Source organism: Lissotriton vulgaris, chromosome 1_1 (assembly GCF_964263255.1).
Source record: "Lissotriton vulgaris chromosome 1_1, aLisVul1.2, whole genome shotgun sequence".
NCBI lineage: Eukaryota > Metazoa > Chordata > Amphibia > Caudata > Salamandridae > Lissotriton > Lissotriton vulgaris.
The window spans coordinates 1,047,315,612-1,047,332,070 of record NC_141685.1 but is presented as its reverse complement, the minus strand read 5'-3'; the positions used below and the strand labels follow the sequence as shown (position 1 = coordinate 1,047,332,070).

The 16,459-nt window shown below is 45.1% G+C and overlaps 1 protein-coding gene and 1 long non-coding RNA gene across 11 annotated transcripts in view; one reads left to right on the top strand and one right to left on the bottom strand.

Moving 5' to 3' along the window:
• Positions 1 to 16,459, top strand: part of LOC147748497 (uncharacterized) — a 272,878-nt gene that overhangs the window by 62,993 nt on the left and 193,426 nt on the right. The window lies entirely within an intron of this gene.
• The window catches only part of ELAVL3 (ELAV like RNA binding protein 3), a 136,868-nt gene that overhangs the window by 68,966 nt on the left and 51,443 nt on the right, over positions 1 to 16,459 (bottom strand). For 5 of the 10 annotated variants that reach the window (XM_086962696.1, XM_086962680.1, XM_086962713.1 and 2 more), the window contains exon 2: positions 270 to 504. In XM_086962696.1, the coding sequence (XP_086818822.1) occupies positions 270 to 504 (235 nt within the window). The remainder of the gene's footprint in view (positions 1 to 269; positions 505 to 16,459) is intronic. The other 5 variants (XM_086962705.1, XM_086962720.1, XM_086962726.1 and 2 more) reach the window with 2 other exon arrangements.

Genomic DNA, 16,459 nt, shown 5'->3' with positions numbered 1-16,459 from the left:
TACTATCAAAACGTAGATATGAGTAAAGGAGCAAAGAGGGATTTACACTGGGTAGTTGATTCTCTGATACCTAGGGTGACTGTAGACCTGCATGGGCACCTGACTCCTCCCATTCTGTCTTCAATGATTACTTCTCACCTTTTTTCTCTCACCCTCCCCATTCAGCCTGCCCACATTCTCCTTTTGGACTACCCTCCTTAAAAAAAGCCTCCCTCCCCTCAATCACCCACCAAAACCAATAAAAAGAGATAAATATAAGTTTCAAGTACCTTTTTCCGTACCTGTGATTTTATCCCGCACCAGTTTGCAGGACTCAATCTCACCAATACTACCAAAGAGGCTCTTGAACTCCTCCTGCGTCATGTTCTGGGGCAGGTAGTTGACGATAAGGTTGGTCTTGCTGTCGTCTGTCGGGCAGTTGTTGCTCATGGTGGGGCCATTTGGGATAACAGTGCTCGCTGGGCCGCCGTTGGACACTTGGGTTTCCATTGTGCTAATTATCTGCTGAGAGAAGAAGGGGAACATGCCAGTTGTAACTCTTATAAGCCGCTGTGTACTCCAAGAGACTATTCAGATTGACTCGGGTGTTAAGTGCATGATCATTTTAATTACTATATGTTCACATAATTCCTGAGAATTCAATGCCAATAAAGTAAGCGTCTTAGATAACTAGAGAATTGTTGTTAATATTTGATTTATCAGCTTTGGCTACCCACCATCATTATCAGCTTAGTGGATATTTATCATCTGGAGGGATATCTATAGAAATTACCAAGCTTAAGGAAATATACAGGGTTAAGCTAATTTGCTAATCAGTAGAGTTTAGGAAACCCGGATACATCACTGGTATTTTTCAAAATGGCAGCCATCCACCAAAATTGCCAACCTTGAGGACATCTAGTAGAATGTACTACGGTTCGATACTTCCACAAAGAGTACCAAATTTGGAAGTACTTTAAAAGATTTAACTTTGTTATAAACCTTTACTAACATTACCATATTCAGTAGCCTTATTTACCAACATCACAGGCACATATATATATATATATATATATATATATAACAGCAACCTTGCTGGATTTATCTTGGAGAATTAGCAGCACGTGTTTGAAGAAACGTTACAACATACAATATCATTCCAGTTGTATAGTTATCTTGGGTATTAAGCATTTTAAACACGTGTATCAAGATTAGCAATCTTGGATCTGTGGATGGAAGGATTTATCTAAATAAGAATCGCATACAGAGATAGCCGTCAATCAAAATATCTGTTTTTCACTGTTAGAAACCCTCCAGAGGTTCCAAATTTTGTAGACTTCAAGGTTTTCACTTTAAGATCCCGTCAGTAGGGCAGACAGAATGCAACAAAGTATCAAGCTGCCTCTTATAGATCTGGCCTTTACCCAGGTTTCTCAAATGTATATGGTTCAAGGAGTGATAACTTCACAAATTGGAGACCAAGCTGTTGGGAATGCGCAATGTTTATTAACAAAAATATGGCCACCCCAATTCCCACCAGTGACTATGAACAAGGTATCCCGATTTTGCAGTGTATGATTCAGGGCCCACAGTTTAGGGGACAGGCCAATTATTGGCCCACCTAGGCTCACTTTCAGTCATCAGTTCAGGTGGCTATTTTTGCTGTTTACCGAGTTGCCCTGAATAGTCGGTCACCTGCGTCATGCATTTTTTTAAACACATCAAACCACGATTTTTAGTTTGTAAGGCAAGGACAGGATCGGATGTATCACAGTGGATCCATCACAACATTGGTGATTGCTTGTAAACTAAGTTAGGGTGCAATTATGACGCCAGACCACAATATTTTTGGAACCAAAAGAACTAGAAAGAGAATTCAAATGACATCAAAAATAAAGTGGCCAGCCCCAGCCAATTCGAACGTAACATGGCTTATGTAAAAGGATAAAAACCTCTGGAAAGGAATAGGGCTCCCACTAAGCCAAGGAGAATGTACGCTCACAAAACTCCCTGTCTTGGAACACTGTCAAAGTCCTTCATCCTAGGATCTTAAATATGTCCTTCGATTTCGTTCTGGCCAGCTTGTTGATTTACGTACTCATGAAAACCTCCACTCAGGCTTCAGTGAGCCAGGGTGTGCTTCTTCTTCACACTGCAAATTACAGCTTTCTCTATTTCCAAGGCAGGTTGGAGCAGCAGGGCTTTCTCCGGATCCTGGAGCTGATCTTCGCCTTGAAGAAAAACAGCAGTCCCGCTCACTGCAAATGTTTCTTTCGACTGATGTGCCGAGTTCTGTCTCACTGAGCAGCAAAGTGCAGCTACTTACTTCAGGGGGCAATATTCATTCTACAGTGGTGGAGGCACTGGCAGAATACCACGGCCAAACCCTAAAAATTCATACTCTTCTCCCAATACAGCCAACGTGCATCAACACAGACTACTGCATGACCGGGAAGGAGGTTGGTCACCAAATGGTCAGTTAGTGGAATCAAGTGGTGGCCAGCCAGATACTCGAACCCAGGCCATCTACATTGGTGGATGACTCTCTGCTCTTCAGAAGTGGAGGGGCTCAGGTATTGCTGCTTTACAAATGTTCTGATCTGACCAGTTATAGATATATATTCCACTGTCTCAGATAAAGGTCTTTACCGCAGAATCCCTCCATGGATGAAATGCAGGTTGTCACTTCTACAAGAAGGGCAAAGATAAGCTAGAGGTGAATAACCATCTTATGCTGTATTCGCTGTCCGTCATTCACCCTCCATGACTTCTATCAGTCATGCAACACCTGTGACACAACCCGCACTGCAACACAGTACAGACAGTAAAGAGAAAGTTAGGATCCCCGTTAATGGGACCCATACAGATTTTACAGAGGAGGGCTGGTGGGTCTCCTCACCACCAGGGTTGCAGACATAAAGGTCTGTCTGTGCCTGTGCCATCGTCCAGGTCTCTCAGTCAGTCTTGCCCATAGCCATTTTAAACGGAGCAGTACCCACCACCACTATTTAATGGAGGAACTTAAAGTGCCTTGTGCTGTGTTCCGCAAGCGGAGTTCATGGCCACTAGGTGAAAATCATTGGTAGCCCAGAAAAAACTGAAGTGGCACATCTTGTCTTGCTATGTGATGACTTGTATCTCAACAGAGATAACCAATTTTGTATCCGAGTAGAGGTGTTTACCAGATTAGCAACTGTGACTGCATTTAGCAGAAAGAACACATTTTGGGAGTCATGTACAGAAATTGCCTATTTCAGTGACAGCCATCCACGGAGATCCGATGCAGCAACATAGGTGTTCATGAAGGCTCAGAGCATTCATGCATGTCAGAACCTCTGCCGGAAACTCATGGGGCATTCATAGCTAAACGCTAGTGAATGTTTTGAGAAGGAACTACCTTCTCACACATAGGGCACCTTACCGTGTGCCACACATCTTTCGCTCTACACACTATAGAGATTATAGATCGAACTTTTCACATTTTTAGGTCCTGAGGAAAGCCAGTTAACACTAAAGGCCTGGCTGAAAAATGTAGACTGCCCACTGGATGCAGGAGTTTCCTAAATACCACTCCACCTACATCCGTTGCCTTGTTTTTTATTACTGCCAGAGGCCCAAATATTAAAGTGATTCCCTTTGGGGAATGGGACCACTGGACAGTTTTTAAACTTCACTTTCACGTCACCTTCACTGCACACTCAGTAAATATACCTGTTCCGCTGTAACACAGGCGTTGTAGCACACCAGGGACACACTCTGTCACCAGGCGGGCCCCATGATGAGGCATGCCACCAACTAGGTTTCATGAAAAATAAAGAATACTTTACTTTCTTTTTCATTAACAACACACAGCTCTGAGTATCATATCAGATCTTGACAGACTAGTTCTCATTGATTTAACACAGCTTTACAGGTTCACCTGCCTTAAAAATACCCAGACGTAGCGCAAATCCCTCTATGAGTTAACCAGCATTATATCTACATGGTTTACCTCTCTTCATGGTACCTGGAGTGGATTGCCTTAATTGAAGACCTGTACAGATATTACCGACCTTGGAGATATCTAGGATCATTAACCAATTTGAGTGAAATCTACAGAGATGACCAATCCTGGGGGTAGCTATATTTACCAATGTTAGAACACCTACATAGATTTTTTGTCTCGAGGCACCCTGGTGAGTTTTATCAATGCGAGAGACAGTGACAGAGATTACAAACACTGGAACTGTGTAGAGATATGCTACCAACCTTATGATTATATACAGGGAACATAGTAGCTTTGTATATATTTACGGGCGTATTCACCATGCATAAATCAATACTGATTTACTAAGGTTAGATAGTCAAAAAGTACTTTATTCGGCTAAAAAGGTATAACCATAAAAGCAACAGCAATCATATTTCATTTACATTGCACAGTATTACATCAATGTAGGAGGATATTAAAAACAATACATAGTGTTTACACTATTACAGTTCATTCAAACGAAGCGACTTCCTAAATTTAAAAACCAGTTTAAAATACTCAATTAATGAAGCCACAGTAAAAACTTGTCCATTTTTTGCAGTACTAAATATGCTAGGCGACATCTGTTCACATTCATTTCCTTTAAAATGGGGACAATCAGTTTTCTACGAGGCAGCGTATAGAATTTACAAAAAAATAGAACATGTATATTCGATTGCATAGATATTTCATCACAGGGACATAAAGGGAGTTCTTTGGACCATGAATTCATTACAGGGAAAGTAAATAATCTAAAAACAATGTTAGCTCTAAAACGTGTTAAAAGTAGTCTATCAAAATTACACATATATAAACTTAAGTATGGCTGTAATTTGTCACTTATTAAAATTAATTGATGAGAAGTGACAGTATTTTTATTCGATTCATCAAGCTGTCTTCTATTTCTGAGGAATTCCATACATAGTGTCTTCAGGTCTTTTCTAGGAATATTTGCCATGGAAGGCGGATCATTGTAATAGAGTGAACGGTCTATTTCATTAAGGAACGTTTTAATGTAATTTAGCCATTCAACAACTTTTGCTCTCCCCATTTTTAAGACATCCTGTATTATGGCTCGATTTAATACACATTCGTTCACTGTCCATACTCTGTGCCATAGTAAGATGGGTTGTACTCTAATTGTGTCCGTTATATAGGGAATCCCCAACTCATCATGGCATATAGAGTTCGCTGTACTCTCTGGAAGTGATAGGATGTTCTTTAAAAATTTATTTTCGACTATCTGAAGTGACTTTATATTGGTATAACCCCAGAGGCCAGCTCCATACAGTGCCACAGATACACACGTCGCATTGTACACAGTTAAAATTTCCCTGATTGGTTTCATTCCCAATTTACGTGTAAAACTTTTTAATGCCATGATTGTCTTAGAGAACAAGAGCGTTCGTACCTTCACCGCACTTGACCAAGTACCAGTTTCGTGAAACAAAATTCCAAGATATGGGAAGGTAGATGTTCTTTCTAAGGGGGCATTATTTATGTACATTGTTTTCATTTGTTTTTTGGTGCGCGTGCCACAATTCATTGAAAAAGTCTTACTACAGTTTATTTTTAAATTAAGATCGAGCATAAACTGGTTAAAAGATGTTAACATTTTTTGTAGGGCAATGGGGGTGCGCGCCATCAAAACGGCATCATCTGCATACAGGAGTGTGGGAATAAATCTCTTTCCGATCTTAGGCATATCCACACACTCTTGCAGCAGGCACTTTTCCAGACCATTTATATAAATAAGAAATAGGAAGGGCGCCAGTACGCACCCCTGGCGCACTCCACGGCCTATTCCGAAAGATCTGGTACATTCCCCCTTCTTGCCAAAACGTACAACAGCTGATGCTCCTGCATATAGGTCCCTTAAGAATTGGATTATCGGCTTTTCCACGCCCAATTGTGACATCACGTCCCATAATTTACTATGGGATACACAATCGAAAGCTGATGTAAGATCAACAAATGCACAATATAGGCGCTCCCTTTTTATCACAGTATGTTTCTGTTGAATCAGGAACAAATTTAATCCCTGCTCTATTGTTCCTATGCCTTTTTGAAATCCAAATTGTAAATCACTAATTACCCCCGCCTCCTCCGCCCAGTTTTGCAATCTAACTAAAATCACTCTACCAAGGATCTTTATTGACGAATCCAGAAGGGAAATTGGCCTATAGCAGGCACAATCTTGTCTGTTTCCCTTCTTGTAAATGGGTACAATAATTGATGTGAACCAGGAAGGGTTCAATCCCCTTACAAGAGCTGCATTAAAGAGTTGTACAAGTATCGGGCCCCATAGTTCGATATTTGACTTGTACAAATCCGCTGGGATTCCATCTGGGCCCGCCGCTTTTCCGCCCTTGGTAGCTCCCAGGCTTTCAACAATCTCTGGTAGTGTTACTTTAAGTTCACTTTCCTCCTCAACTGATTCGCCTTCTGTGTTTACCCCAGTATTTCTTAACTCATCTACTGACGTATACAAGGTGGAAAAATGCGTGACCCAACTATCCTCATTAATCGCAATTTCCAACCGTGCTTTGGTATTTTCGTATGGTAGGGGGGCGTTTACCACCCTCCAGAAGGCGGATGCATCCCTTGTTTGTGAGGCTGTGCAAAGTTCTTCCCATACTCCTTTTTTAATTGCTTCTCTTCTGTTTTTTAGGGCCTCATTATAAGCCTTCCTTAAGGTTCTTATCTCTACAGCATCACGCGGATCCTTATGTAATGCATGTTTAAGCTCTGTTAGAGCCTTAATACAGGTTTTATCAAACCATCTTGTACCCTTCGTTAAACCATTTTTTGATACTAAAAGTAGGTTCTCTTTGATAGTGGAAGCAATAATATTAAAATTAACTAATATACTTTCACTATCGGAATCCTCATCTAAACAGATCTCAAAATTTTCTGGGCAGCTAATTAACAATTTTTTAAGAAAGTCTTCAGGTACCACCTTACTCCACTTGAGGGTGTACCCATTCTGTCTACCTAATGTAATGTCTGGGACAACCTGTATTTGCTCATTATAGGAGGCCAAGAAAAGGTTCTCCATCTCAATTTTTTGCGGTAGGTGGTCACTGAGTGGTGCATCCATTATTTTATAACTAACTAATTTATGACCATAACCATTAGACCAGAGGCTAAAGTCTATTGTGGTGGAAGCTCCCCTCCCAATAAAAGTTGGGTGAAATGGTATTGACTGCTCAGTTAATTCATTAGCAAATCCCAGATCATGATCAAATAATAATTCGTTCAACAGATCCCCGGTCTCTGTGTGCTTAAAATGTGGTAAATTAACATCCTGCTCCAACATTATACCACAAATTCCTTTAGAGCCTTTTGTGCATAATGGACAATTAAAATCACCCCCCCACAAAATCATTACCTCCTTTCCATTGCTATCAGACTCACACTGTAGGTCGATCGCTAACATTTTCAAAATATCACGTGAAATATTAACTGGAATATTATTATAAAAATTTATAATTACAAAACGCAATCCAGTTTTGGTGTCTATTGCTAATTTGTGGTAGAATTCACACTTAGAATAAAAGCGTACCCTCTCATATACTAAGCTATTCGACAAGTACGTTATCAAGCCACCCTTTGGTCTCCCATGTCTAGCCCCAATCGCTGGTGTACAAAACGTTCTATAACCATTCAAATGTATCTGGTCAGTGGCCCATGTTTCCTGGAGGGCCATGATTTCTATGTCTTTTATCACTCCCTCCCAATCCGGATTGGTGATTTTTGTTTTAAGTCCTGCCACATTCCAGAACATTAAGGAACATGTATCTTTTTTCCGATGCGTACTTTCAACACTTCTGGTGTCCATTTCTTTGGAATTTTCAACCTCATTTCCCAAGATATTGGCCACATTTAATACATCAATTGCAGGTATTAAGTTCTTTCCAGATTCCTGCCTTGGGGTCACAGCACGCGGAAGAGTCAGCCCGGGACTATCCAATGGGTTACTTTGGGTGGGTAAAAACACAGGGGATTTTACTACCTGGATATCAAACTGTCAATCTACAGCCTCCAAGTTGCTGAATCGATTGAAACAAGGAGTTGGGAACGGAGCTTGTTGGAAGTCCCTCCATTCATTATGTCGGTATTGGTCTGAATAGTTTATTCCCCCTCTCCTTCGTTTAACTATAGACCAACCATCATTTACCTCTTCTCCCCAAGCATTACGAACTGAGTCATGTCGTGTTTTGTTTCCCCATCCTCCCTGTGCAGAGTTTGAGCCCCTCATCCAGCTCCATCTATTATCCATATGCTGCACAGGCATGTAAAAGAAAGAAAGCGGCCTTGCCACAATTGTTGCCCCATTTTGACCCTTAGACCTTTCACAAATATATTCCACTGATCTCGGGTTATCAAAAGTTATCACCACACAGTCCCCTTGTAGTCTTTTTGTACTTTTCCCCACCCAGGGGACACGCTCCACCATCTTTAAGTTACTATGCAAGTTAGGTGGGAGGGGGTGGTTTGAGTTCAACCAATAAAACACTTTATTTTTGAGTGCCCAGAATGATTCTTTCATTTGAGTAGCTAGTTCAGGGACACCCGTTAGAATGACTACATATGGGCAAGCCTCTGGTGGTAAATCAATCACTCTACGTTTCTCCTGTCTTTCTTGGATGGGTTTTTCGACAGAACTAGTTGGAATAGTTGATTTATTTACCTCTACAGCTGGAGTAGGTTTAATTAATTTTTTACTAATCACTGGAGTACACGGTTTTGGTGCAGGTGCTTTTACAGCAGGATTAGTTACTTCTGCTATAGTTATTGTTGTTAATGGTAAATTATTTTGAAGAAGGGTTGGCTGTATGGGGTTTTTGGTTGTAGTCGAGCACAGGGCTGTTATATCCGTGTGCATTGCTTTTAATTGTAATTCCATAGCCTGGAGCTTAATTTCCAAAGGGCACAACAGGGCTTTAATTAAGTTTTTTAGTGTTATTATGAAGGGGTCCTCCCTCTCTTTGTTGGGATCTTCCCTGTCTAGATTTGCAACAGTGCCATTAGAAGACGAACTGTTATTAAATATATCTGCCAATGTGTCATCTAGGGTAGAGTCCATGATGGTCATAGGCATTATTAGTGGGCCAACTGCTCCTTCCCCAGCGACCTCTCCAGAAATACCACTTAATCGTTCTGTACTTTGTACAGGTCCTATTCTATGTACAGATGTCATAGTTGTCTTATTTTGATTAGGAATTTGTTGAGTATGCCTTTTTTTGGGATTGCTCCCTCCCTTGCCCCTTGTGAGTCAACAATCGAATTTTCTGCCTGGGTATCTATTTGTGGGGAAATCAAAGTATTACCAGAAGGTGCCAATTTCTGAGAATCAGTTTGAACAGAGTCCCGAAGCTCGGGTTGAGTGATCATATTATTGTGGACCTCAACAAGAGTCAGCTCAGAAGTAGTCTGGGCCGCGGGACGTCCTGGAGTACGTGCCTGCGCAATGTGGCCCATAGAGGACCTCTTTGCTAACGCCAGATCCTGGGACACCCTCCTCTCCATTAGGACTATTCCCTGGTCTATCAACGTATGTGTACGGACAATGAAATCGTCAAGTGTGCCAATCAACTTGGCCCCGCCCGCAGCTGCCTTACTTCTAGTTTCACTAGGCATGATTGTGACAGACCAGAAGCAATAATCCAATATTCAGGCACTTGCTTAACAGTCAAAGGTAGTAGAAAAAAGCAGGGTCCCTACCAGTCCGTAAGACCACGTGGGGGACAGCAAATAGACCAAAGTTTTGGGCCCAGCCCGGCCTCCTCCGACCTCGGACGGCCTCAGACGGCCCGCCCTTTGCCCGGGCTTAGCCCGGCTGCACCCGCGCGCGTCCCGCGTCGCGGGGAAAGCGCCGGTGTTAAATGCGCCTCCGGGCGCCAAAGTTCGCGTTTTGGTGGGCGTGGCTAACACGCCAGTGATTCTGGGGGCTGTGGTCCTCCCACTCCGCGGCCGCTGGTGGCGTGGTTTGCGGCGGCGGCGAGGTCCAACAGAACAGCACCCTTGGTCAGCTTTCAGGCAGTCTCTGTGAGCTGTGGAGCAGCGGTCGCCTCCAGGCAACCTGCAGGTATGATAAGTAATTCCCCCGCTCTGTCGGGGAAAGCGCCGGTGTTAAATGCGCCTCCGGGCGCCAAAGTTCGCGTTTTGGTGGGCGTGGCTAACACGCCAGTGATTCTGGGGGCTGTGGTCCTCCCACTCCGCGGCCGCTGGTGGCGTGGTTTGCGGCGGCGGCGAGGTCCAACAGAACAGCACCCTTGGTCAGCTTTCAGGCAGTCTCTGTGAGCTGTGGAGCAACGGTCACCTCCAGGCAACCTGCAGGTATGATAAGTAATTCCCCCGCTCTGTCGGGGAAAGCGCCGGTGTTAAATGCGCCTCCGGGCGCCAAAGTTCGCGTTTTGGTGGGCGTGGCTAACACGCCAGTGATTCTGGGGGCTGTGGTCCTCCCACTCCGTGGCCGCTGGTGGCGTGGTTTGCGGCGGCGGCGAGGTCCAACAGAACAGCACCCTTGGTCAGCTTTCAGGCAGTCTCTGTGAGCTGTGGAGCAGCGGTCGCCTCCAGGCAACCTGCAGGTATGATAAGTAATTCCCCCGCTCTGTCGGGGAAAGCGCCGGTGTTAAATGCGCCTCCGGGCGCCAAAGTTCGCGTTTTGGTGGGCGTGGCTAACACGCCAGTGATTCTGGGGGCTGTGGTCCTCCCACTCCGCGGCCGCTGGTGGCGTGGTTTGCGGCGGCGGCGAGGTCCAACAGAACAGCACCCTTGGTCAGCTTTCAGGCAGTCTCTGTGAGCTGTGGAGCAGCGGTCGCCTCCAGGCAACCTGCAGGTATGATAAGTAATTCCCCCGCTCTGTCGGGGAAAGCGCCGGTGTTAAATGCGCCTCCGGGCGCCAAAGTTCGCGTTTTGGTGGGCGTGGCTAACACGCCAGTGATTCTGGGGGCTGTGGTCCTCCCACTCCGCGGCCGCTGGTGGCGTGGTTTGCGGCGGCGGCGAGGTCCAACAGAACAGCACCCTTGGTCAGCTTTCAGGCAGTCTCTGTGAGCTGTGGAGCAGCGGTCGCCTCCAGGCAACCTGCAGGTATGATAAGTAATTCCCCCCTAAGGTTAGATATGTATTCCAAGATTACCAACTTTCGAAGGTATCTAAAAGGGTTTACCAGTTGTATCACACCCACAAAGGTTGCTAAGTATGGTAGTATCAAAAGGAGTTTAGTAACACTGGAGAAATCTGCTTAAATGACCAATATTAAAGTCTCAAGAGGAATTTACTGACACTCGTGACATCTGTGGATATTGCAAATCTTAGTGATGTCTACACTGATTTTCCAACTTTAGGTACAAAGTGCCAACTTTAGAGATGTGAAGAGAGCTCTTTTACCTTAACAAATATCAGCAAATACTGCCAACCTTGCAAGTATTGACAGAGAGCTACACCAGGGTTAAAGATTTCTGCAGAGGTTACCTACTATATAGTATCTGCAGGGACTTACCCTACCAGACACATCTACAGAGATGATCAATGTTGGAGATCTGTTTTATGATTTGCTAACAAATTACTACCTAGAGTAATTATAACTCTTTATTATATTTGAAAAGTTTGATCAGTGACAGAGATATTTACATACATTACAACCTCGACAGTATATAGATTCACAAGCTATTGTGTCATTTTACAAAAATTATCAACCACTGACATATCTGCTGGAATTTACTACCTTCCTACATCCCCAGAAAACCATGAGGATTAATCAACAAGAGATTAACAGTGTGAACCTCTATGAAAATTACATGGTTCACAATTTCCATCTTCTGTGCTGTTAGTTCTTTCTCCACAAAACCTTGACATGTTCTGCAATAGACCCAGCGACAAGAGCTTGAGTTAGGTGTAAAACTGGCACATGAGACTGGTTCAGGCGCACAGAAACACCTAGCAGGAAGATCTTGTGAAAATATTTCTGGAGAATGTTTTATCAGCAGGGGCGTGCCTTAATCAGTGAGATTGAGGAGGGTGAATCTCAAATTTCCCAACTAAAAAAGCAGTGGCCCGCAAGGTGAATGTGTGAGGTGGCCAAGGTTTGGATTGGGCTGTTTTGATGATGAGCAGGGTCAGTACGATTTGCATTTGGTGGGATTATGGGGCTGATTTTGAGTTTAACAAGCAGGTACTCTGTTGATTTGCCAAAGGAGTAGCCTGTCTGCCATATTCAAGGTCCTCCTGCCTAATTTTAAGTTGGGCGTACTGCAAGTTTTACGCTGACAGAGTAAAATGTATTCTGTCAGTATAAAACTTCCTTCAATGGCCCAATGGAGTAGGTGCCATTAGAAGTAAGCCGTCCGGCCGTCCACCCCCATTTAAAGTGGATGGTCAGAATTTTTTTTTTTCTTCATCACCCCCAAGTGTAGTCTCATGGTGAGGGACAGTTAAAAAGGAAAACATGACCTCCACCCTTTGCAGAAAACTGGTGTGGGGGTCATTCATATTTTTCACTTCTTCAAAAACAAACTCCTGCTGTGGTAGTTTGAATTTGAAACATAAAAAACTTTGGAAAAGTTTGACGACCAGCCATCTTGTTTCACAGAGCTGTCCATTAAAATTTTCCAATATTGACAGGAACTGCCATGACTGCAGTTCCTTCCAATGTATAGAGATCTCCACCAGACTGGTAGACATCTCTACATTTGGAAGGCAGAGTAGAGACAGCAAAGTCCTCGGCCATCCTGTCTTTCCTTTTACTCTGTCTGCTAAATCCTTAATCGGACTCTAGAGTGGAACAGTGGGTGAAACACAATGGTTTGGAATGGTACCCCAGGAGATGGCCAGTGTTTATATTGTTTACAAGCATTTGTCCCATCACCGGTTGAGTGTTTGATTGCCACTAGTATGTGTGGAAAATTGGGAACGCAATGTTTCTGAATTCTAAAAAGTATTTTGCATCCATTCAAGGACTACTTCTATTAGAAAGTAGTCCTATTTACAAATCAGTAGTGGGACGCACCAAGAAATCCTGTTGTGCTGTGTCACCCTAGGAAAGCAGAACTGCACATATCTACAAAGAAATGGCACAGGTCTCCTTTTTCCATAAGCTGACACACTTTGGACTGCCTAGTGCCAACACAGGCACTTTTGTGCCATTGTGTCTGTGTTATTGTCTGGCTAGTTTTTATGCAGGAAAAGGTACCTTCTTCCTAGGAGGCTTTTTTCCCCTTTGTTTCTGTGCTGCTGAATGTGGCACACATGCAAAGCTGAAATAGCGAGGAGACATAGAGAGAGGTCTCCAAGTTCTGCCATTCTCAGGCATGTGCACCATTTTGTTAAAAACCCATGTCTACAACTCTTTGTAAGTGTGGGATTGCATCAAAATCCATAGGTGGATGCACGGGAACACCAGTGCACCACCCATGAAACAGCTATCTGATGCAAAGTAACGCAAGACAGCCCAGCACACTGCGTTGCGTTACTTTTTCTTACAAAGCCAAGCAAATCAACATCTGCGTGGCTTTTTAAAAACCAGAAAGAATTTTATATGTCTGCGTCAAAAAGTGATGCATCCCAGATTCAAAATCTTTCTAAATTTGGGCATGTGTCAAAATCAATGGGTGGGTGCATGGAAACGCTCATGAACCACCCATGGGACACCTACCTGATGTAAAGTAACGCATGGCAACACTAAGTGCTGTCTTGCTTTATTTATTTATTTGTTTTTTAGCACCCCACGCAAATCAACCTTTGCGTGGAATGAAAAGGATTTTGCCACGAAGCTGTGTCAAAAAAAGTGATGCAAACTCGATGCTAAATCTTTGTAAATAGGGGCCTAAATATATTTAAGTTTCTGATCCAAAAAATGAACTGGTAAAACATCTTAGAGGAATCAGGTTGACAAGAAAAACCGACACAGCAGACCTGATTCAGGTCCTCAAGATCCAGCTACCAAGCCAAGAATGTATTTATTTGGGAGATGTCACACCCCAAACGCCCTGAACCCCCCTTCCGAAGCTACGCCCCGTTTGTGTTCGTTATCCGGTGTTGTAGCCCTCCATGTGTCGGAAGCTGGTGTTTGTGTTAGAGCGGTAAAGAGGCATCTCTAAAACTGGGTGTGTTTGGGTGATTGGCAGAGAATACAAAGCCTGTCATGGGTGGCAGGCATAAAGAAAACGAAAGCTCAGCTCGTTAAAAGCTTGAGGTTCCAACAGAACCTCAAACTGAGCCAGAGCCAAGCTCAGGCTTGAGCTTGGCTCGGGCTTTCAATGGCTCGCCCCCATCTACCTGTCACCTCTAGGGCACAAATCCTAAAAAAAAGAAGTGGGGGGACGCTGATGTCATGACAGGAAGTGACGTCATGAAAGGTGGCTTGCACCATCACTCATTGCCTCCCCTCGCTCACCCCTTAGATGCGATTGCATCAGAGAAGCCAGTGCGTGAGCAGCAGTCTGAATGAGCTCCGATCTCGCCCCAGAGAGGCCAAAGAGTGAATGTGTGGCTCCATTTGCTCCAGTTATCGAGCTCCGGGTAAAATAAGTGGGGGGACGCCGTGCACCCGCGTGGTACCCTGACTCGAGCTCTGCTGTCACCTCTAGGGCTAGGTGAACTGGCGTGATAGGAACTTCATTGCCAATTGGAAGTCCAGCCTGATTGCAGGTCCTCCCGGAGCAGGGTTTGGGCAGAGGGCTCCTGTGCAATAAGCAGCGCCTGGAAGCCCTGCCCCGCCGCGGTCGGCGCTGGATTTCAGTCTCCGAGCCCTTAACGAGGGTAATTTCCAACACCCTCCAGTCCTCGGTTTCACTGATCCGCCCTGAGCCCCCGCAGCTGACATAACCCCGGATTAACATGTGTTCCGGGGATTTACCCATTACAAAGGCTGCGAGCCCGGCCCTGGGAGCCAAGTCAAAGGGCCCAGCTGCCGAGGAGGGGGCGAGCCCGCCCCGCTGTGTCCCCACTGTAGACGGGGTTCCCACAGGGCTGCCATCTGTCCCGTGCTGCCCTGGGTTGGGAGTGCCCGTCACCACAGAGACCCTCCACGCCTAAGGGAGCCGGATCAGCCCCGCTGTGTGGAGGTAATCCCCGTGGACGGGAGCCGGCCCGAAGAGTTATTTGGGGCCCCGTAAGTGGCCATGGTAGCACATATACATGTATACATCCCGCCCTAATGAGGCTGGCTGAGCGGGAGGGGGCCAGAGGGGGCTGTTGGCTGAGGCACGCTGATAAACAAAACTCTCTGGCTCCCAGATTGCCCCTTCAAGAATCCGCGCAGCCGTGAGGAGGGGGTGGGGATGCAGGGTAACCAAGGATGCACCTGCCGCCGCTTCTGAAGCAGGACAGGCAGTGACGTCACGCCAGAGGCTGCCGGGGTGTGTGTACCTCCGCCATGGCTGACCAGTGCAAGCTGGTGCCACGGTCGATCCGTGGTATCCTGTGACCCAAGGTTCAAGGAAGCACGGCAGCAGGGTGTGCACGGCGAGTTACTACCGCGGACAGTGCCGAGTAATTGAATGACAAGGGTGGGGCATCGCAGCAGCATGGAGTGCACCTCCCATCCCGCCATATTTAAGCCAGGCAATCGACTACCAGAGGCATTGAACTCCGGTGGAGGTGTGTGTGTGTGGGGAGGGGAGTACAGGCCCATGGCACGTCCTGGCTGTCATACGGAACATATGTAAGAATGGGGCAGGGGGACATTGTATCCTGTCTGAGAGCGGCGGGGGAGCACAGCTTGCACCCGCCACCACGTGTGAAATCACCGACTCCCTACCAGGGCTGTTGGCATCCTGTAAAAGAGGTGGGTGGGGGTGAGCAGAGGATCACTGCACCTACCGCACCCCTCTGCCCACGGCGAGTGCTCCCACAGATAGAAGGGACGGCGGAATAGAGTATCAACTGCCCTCAAATGCACAGATGTAGACTAAAGGGGTATGATGCTCCCCAGGAATCCCGGACCCCTTCTAACGCCCGGAGACATCTGTTACTCAAAATACCGTAGGCAGCGCTAAGAATCGACGATTCATCGAACGTCTCCGAATATCTGTGTCTTTCATTAACACATTTAATGATATATATTATATCCATGATCAATTGCTGCAGGGCTTGTGCCCCACCTAATCCATGTTTGTGTACTATCTTCTACATTGTCTAACAAGTAAAGAATTGACCTCTGTCCGGTTGGACATGTCCACTTAATATAGCAACTATTGAGTCTATATTCATTGATTGCTTATATATTTCCTTTCTCTGGGGACCACTGTTGTTTAGAATAACACTCATAATAAAGCATACAGTGTGTCACACAATCTCATGTTAGATGTCCCTGCTTATGAGGCTGACAACTCCCCTTGTTCCCATTAAGGGCCAGTTATGGGATGCCTTCAGAACTCACGTATCACCCATGGCTCATGCACTCACTGCTCTCCACCCTCACAAAAAAATAATGCTCCCTCTTTAACATTCGAACTATAAAATAATGCA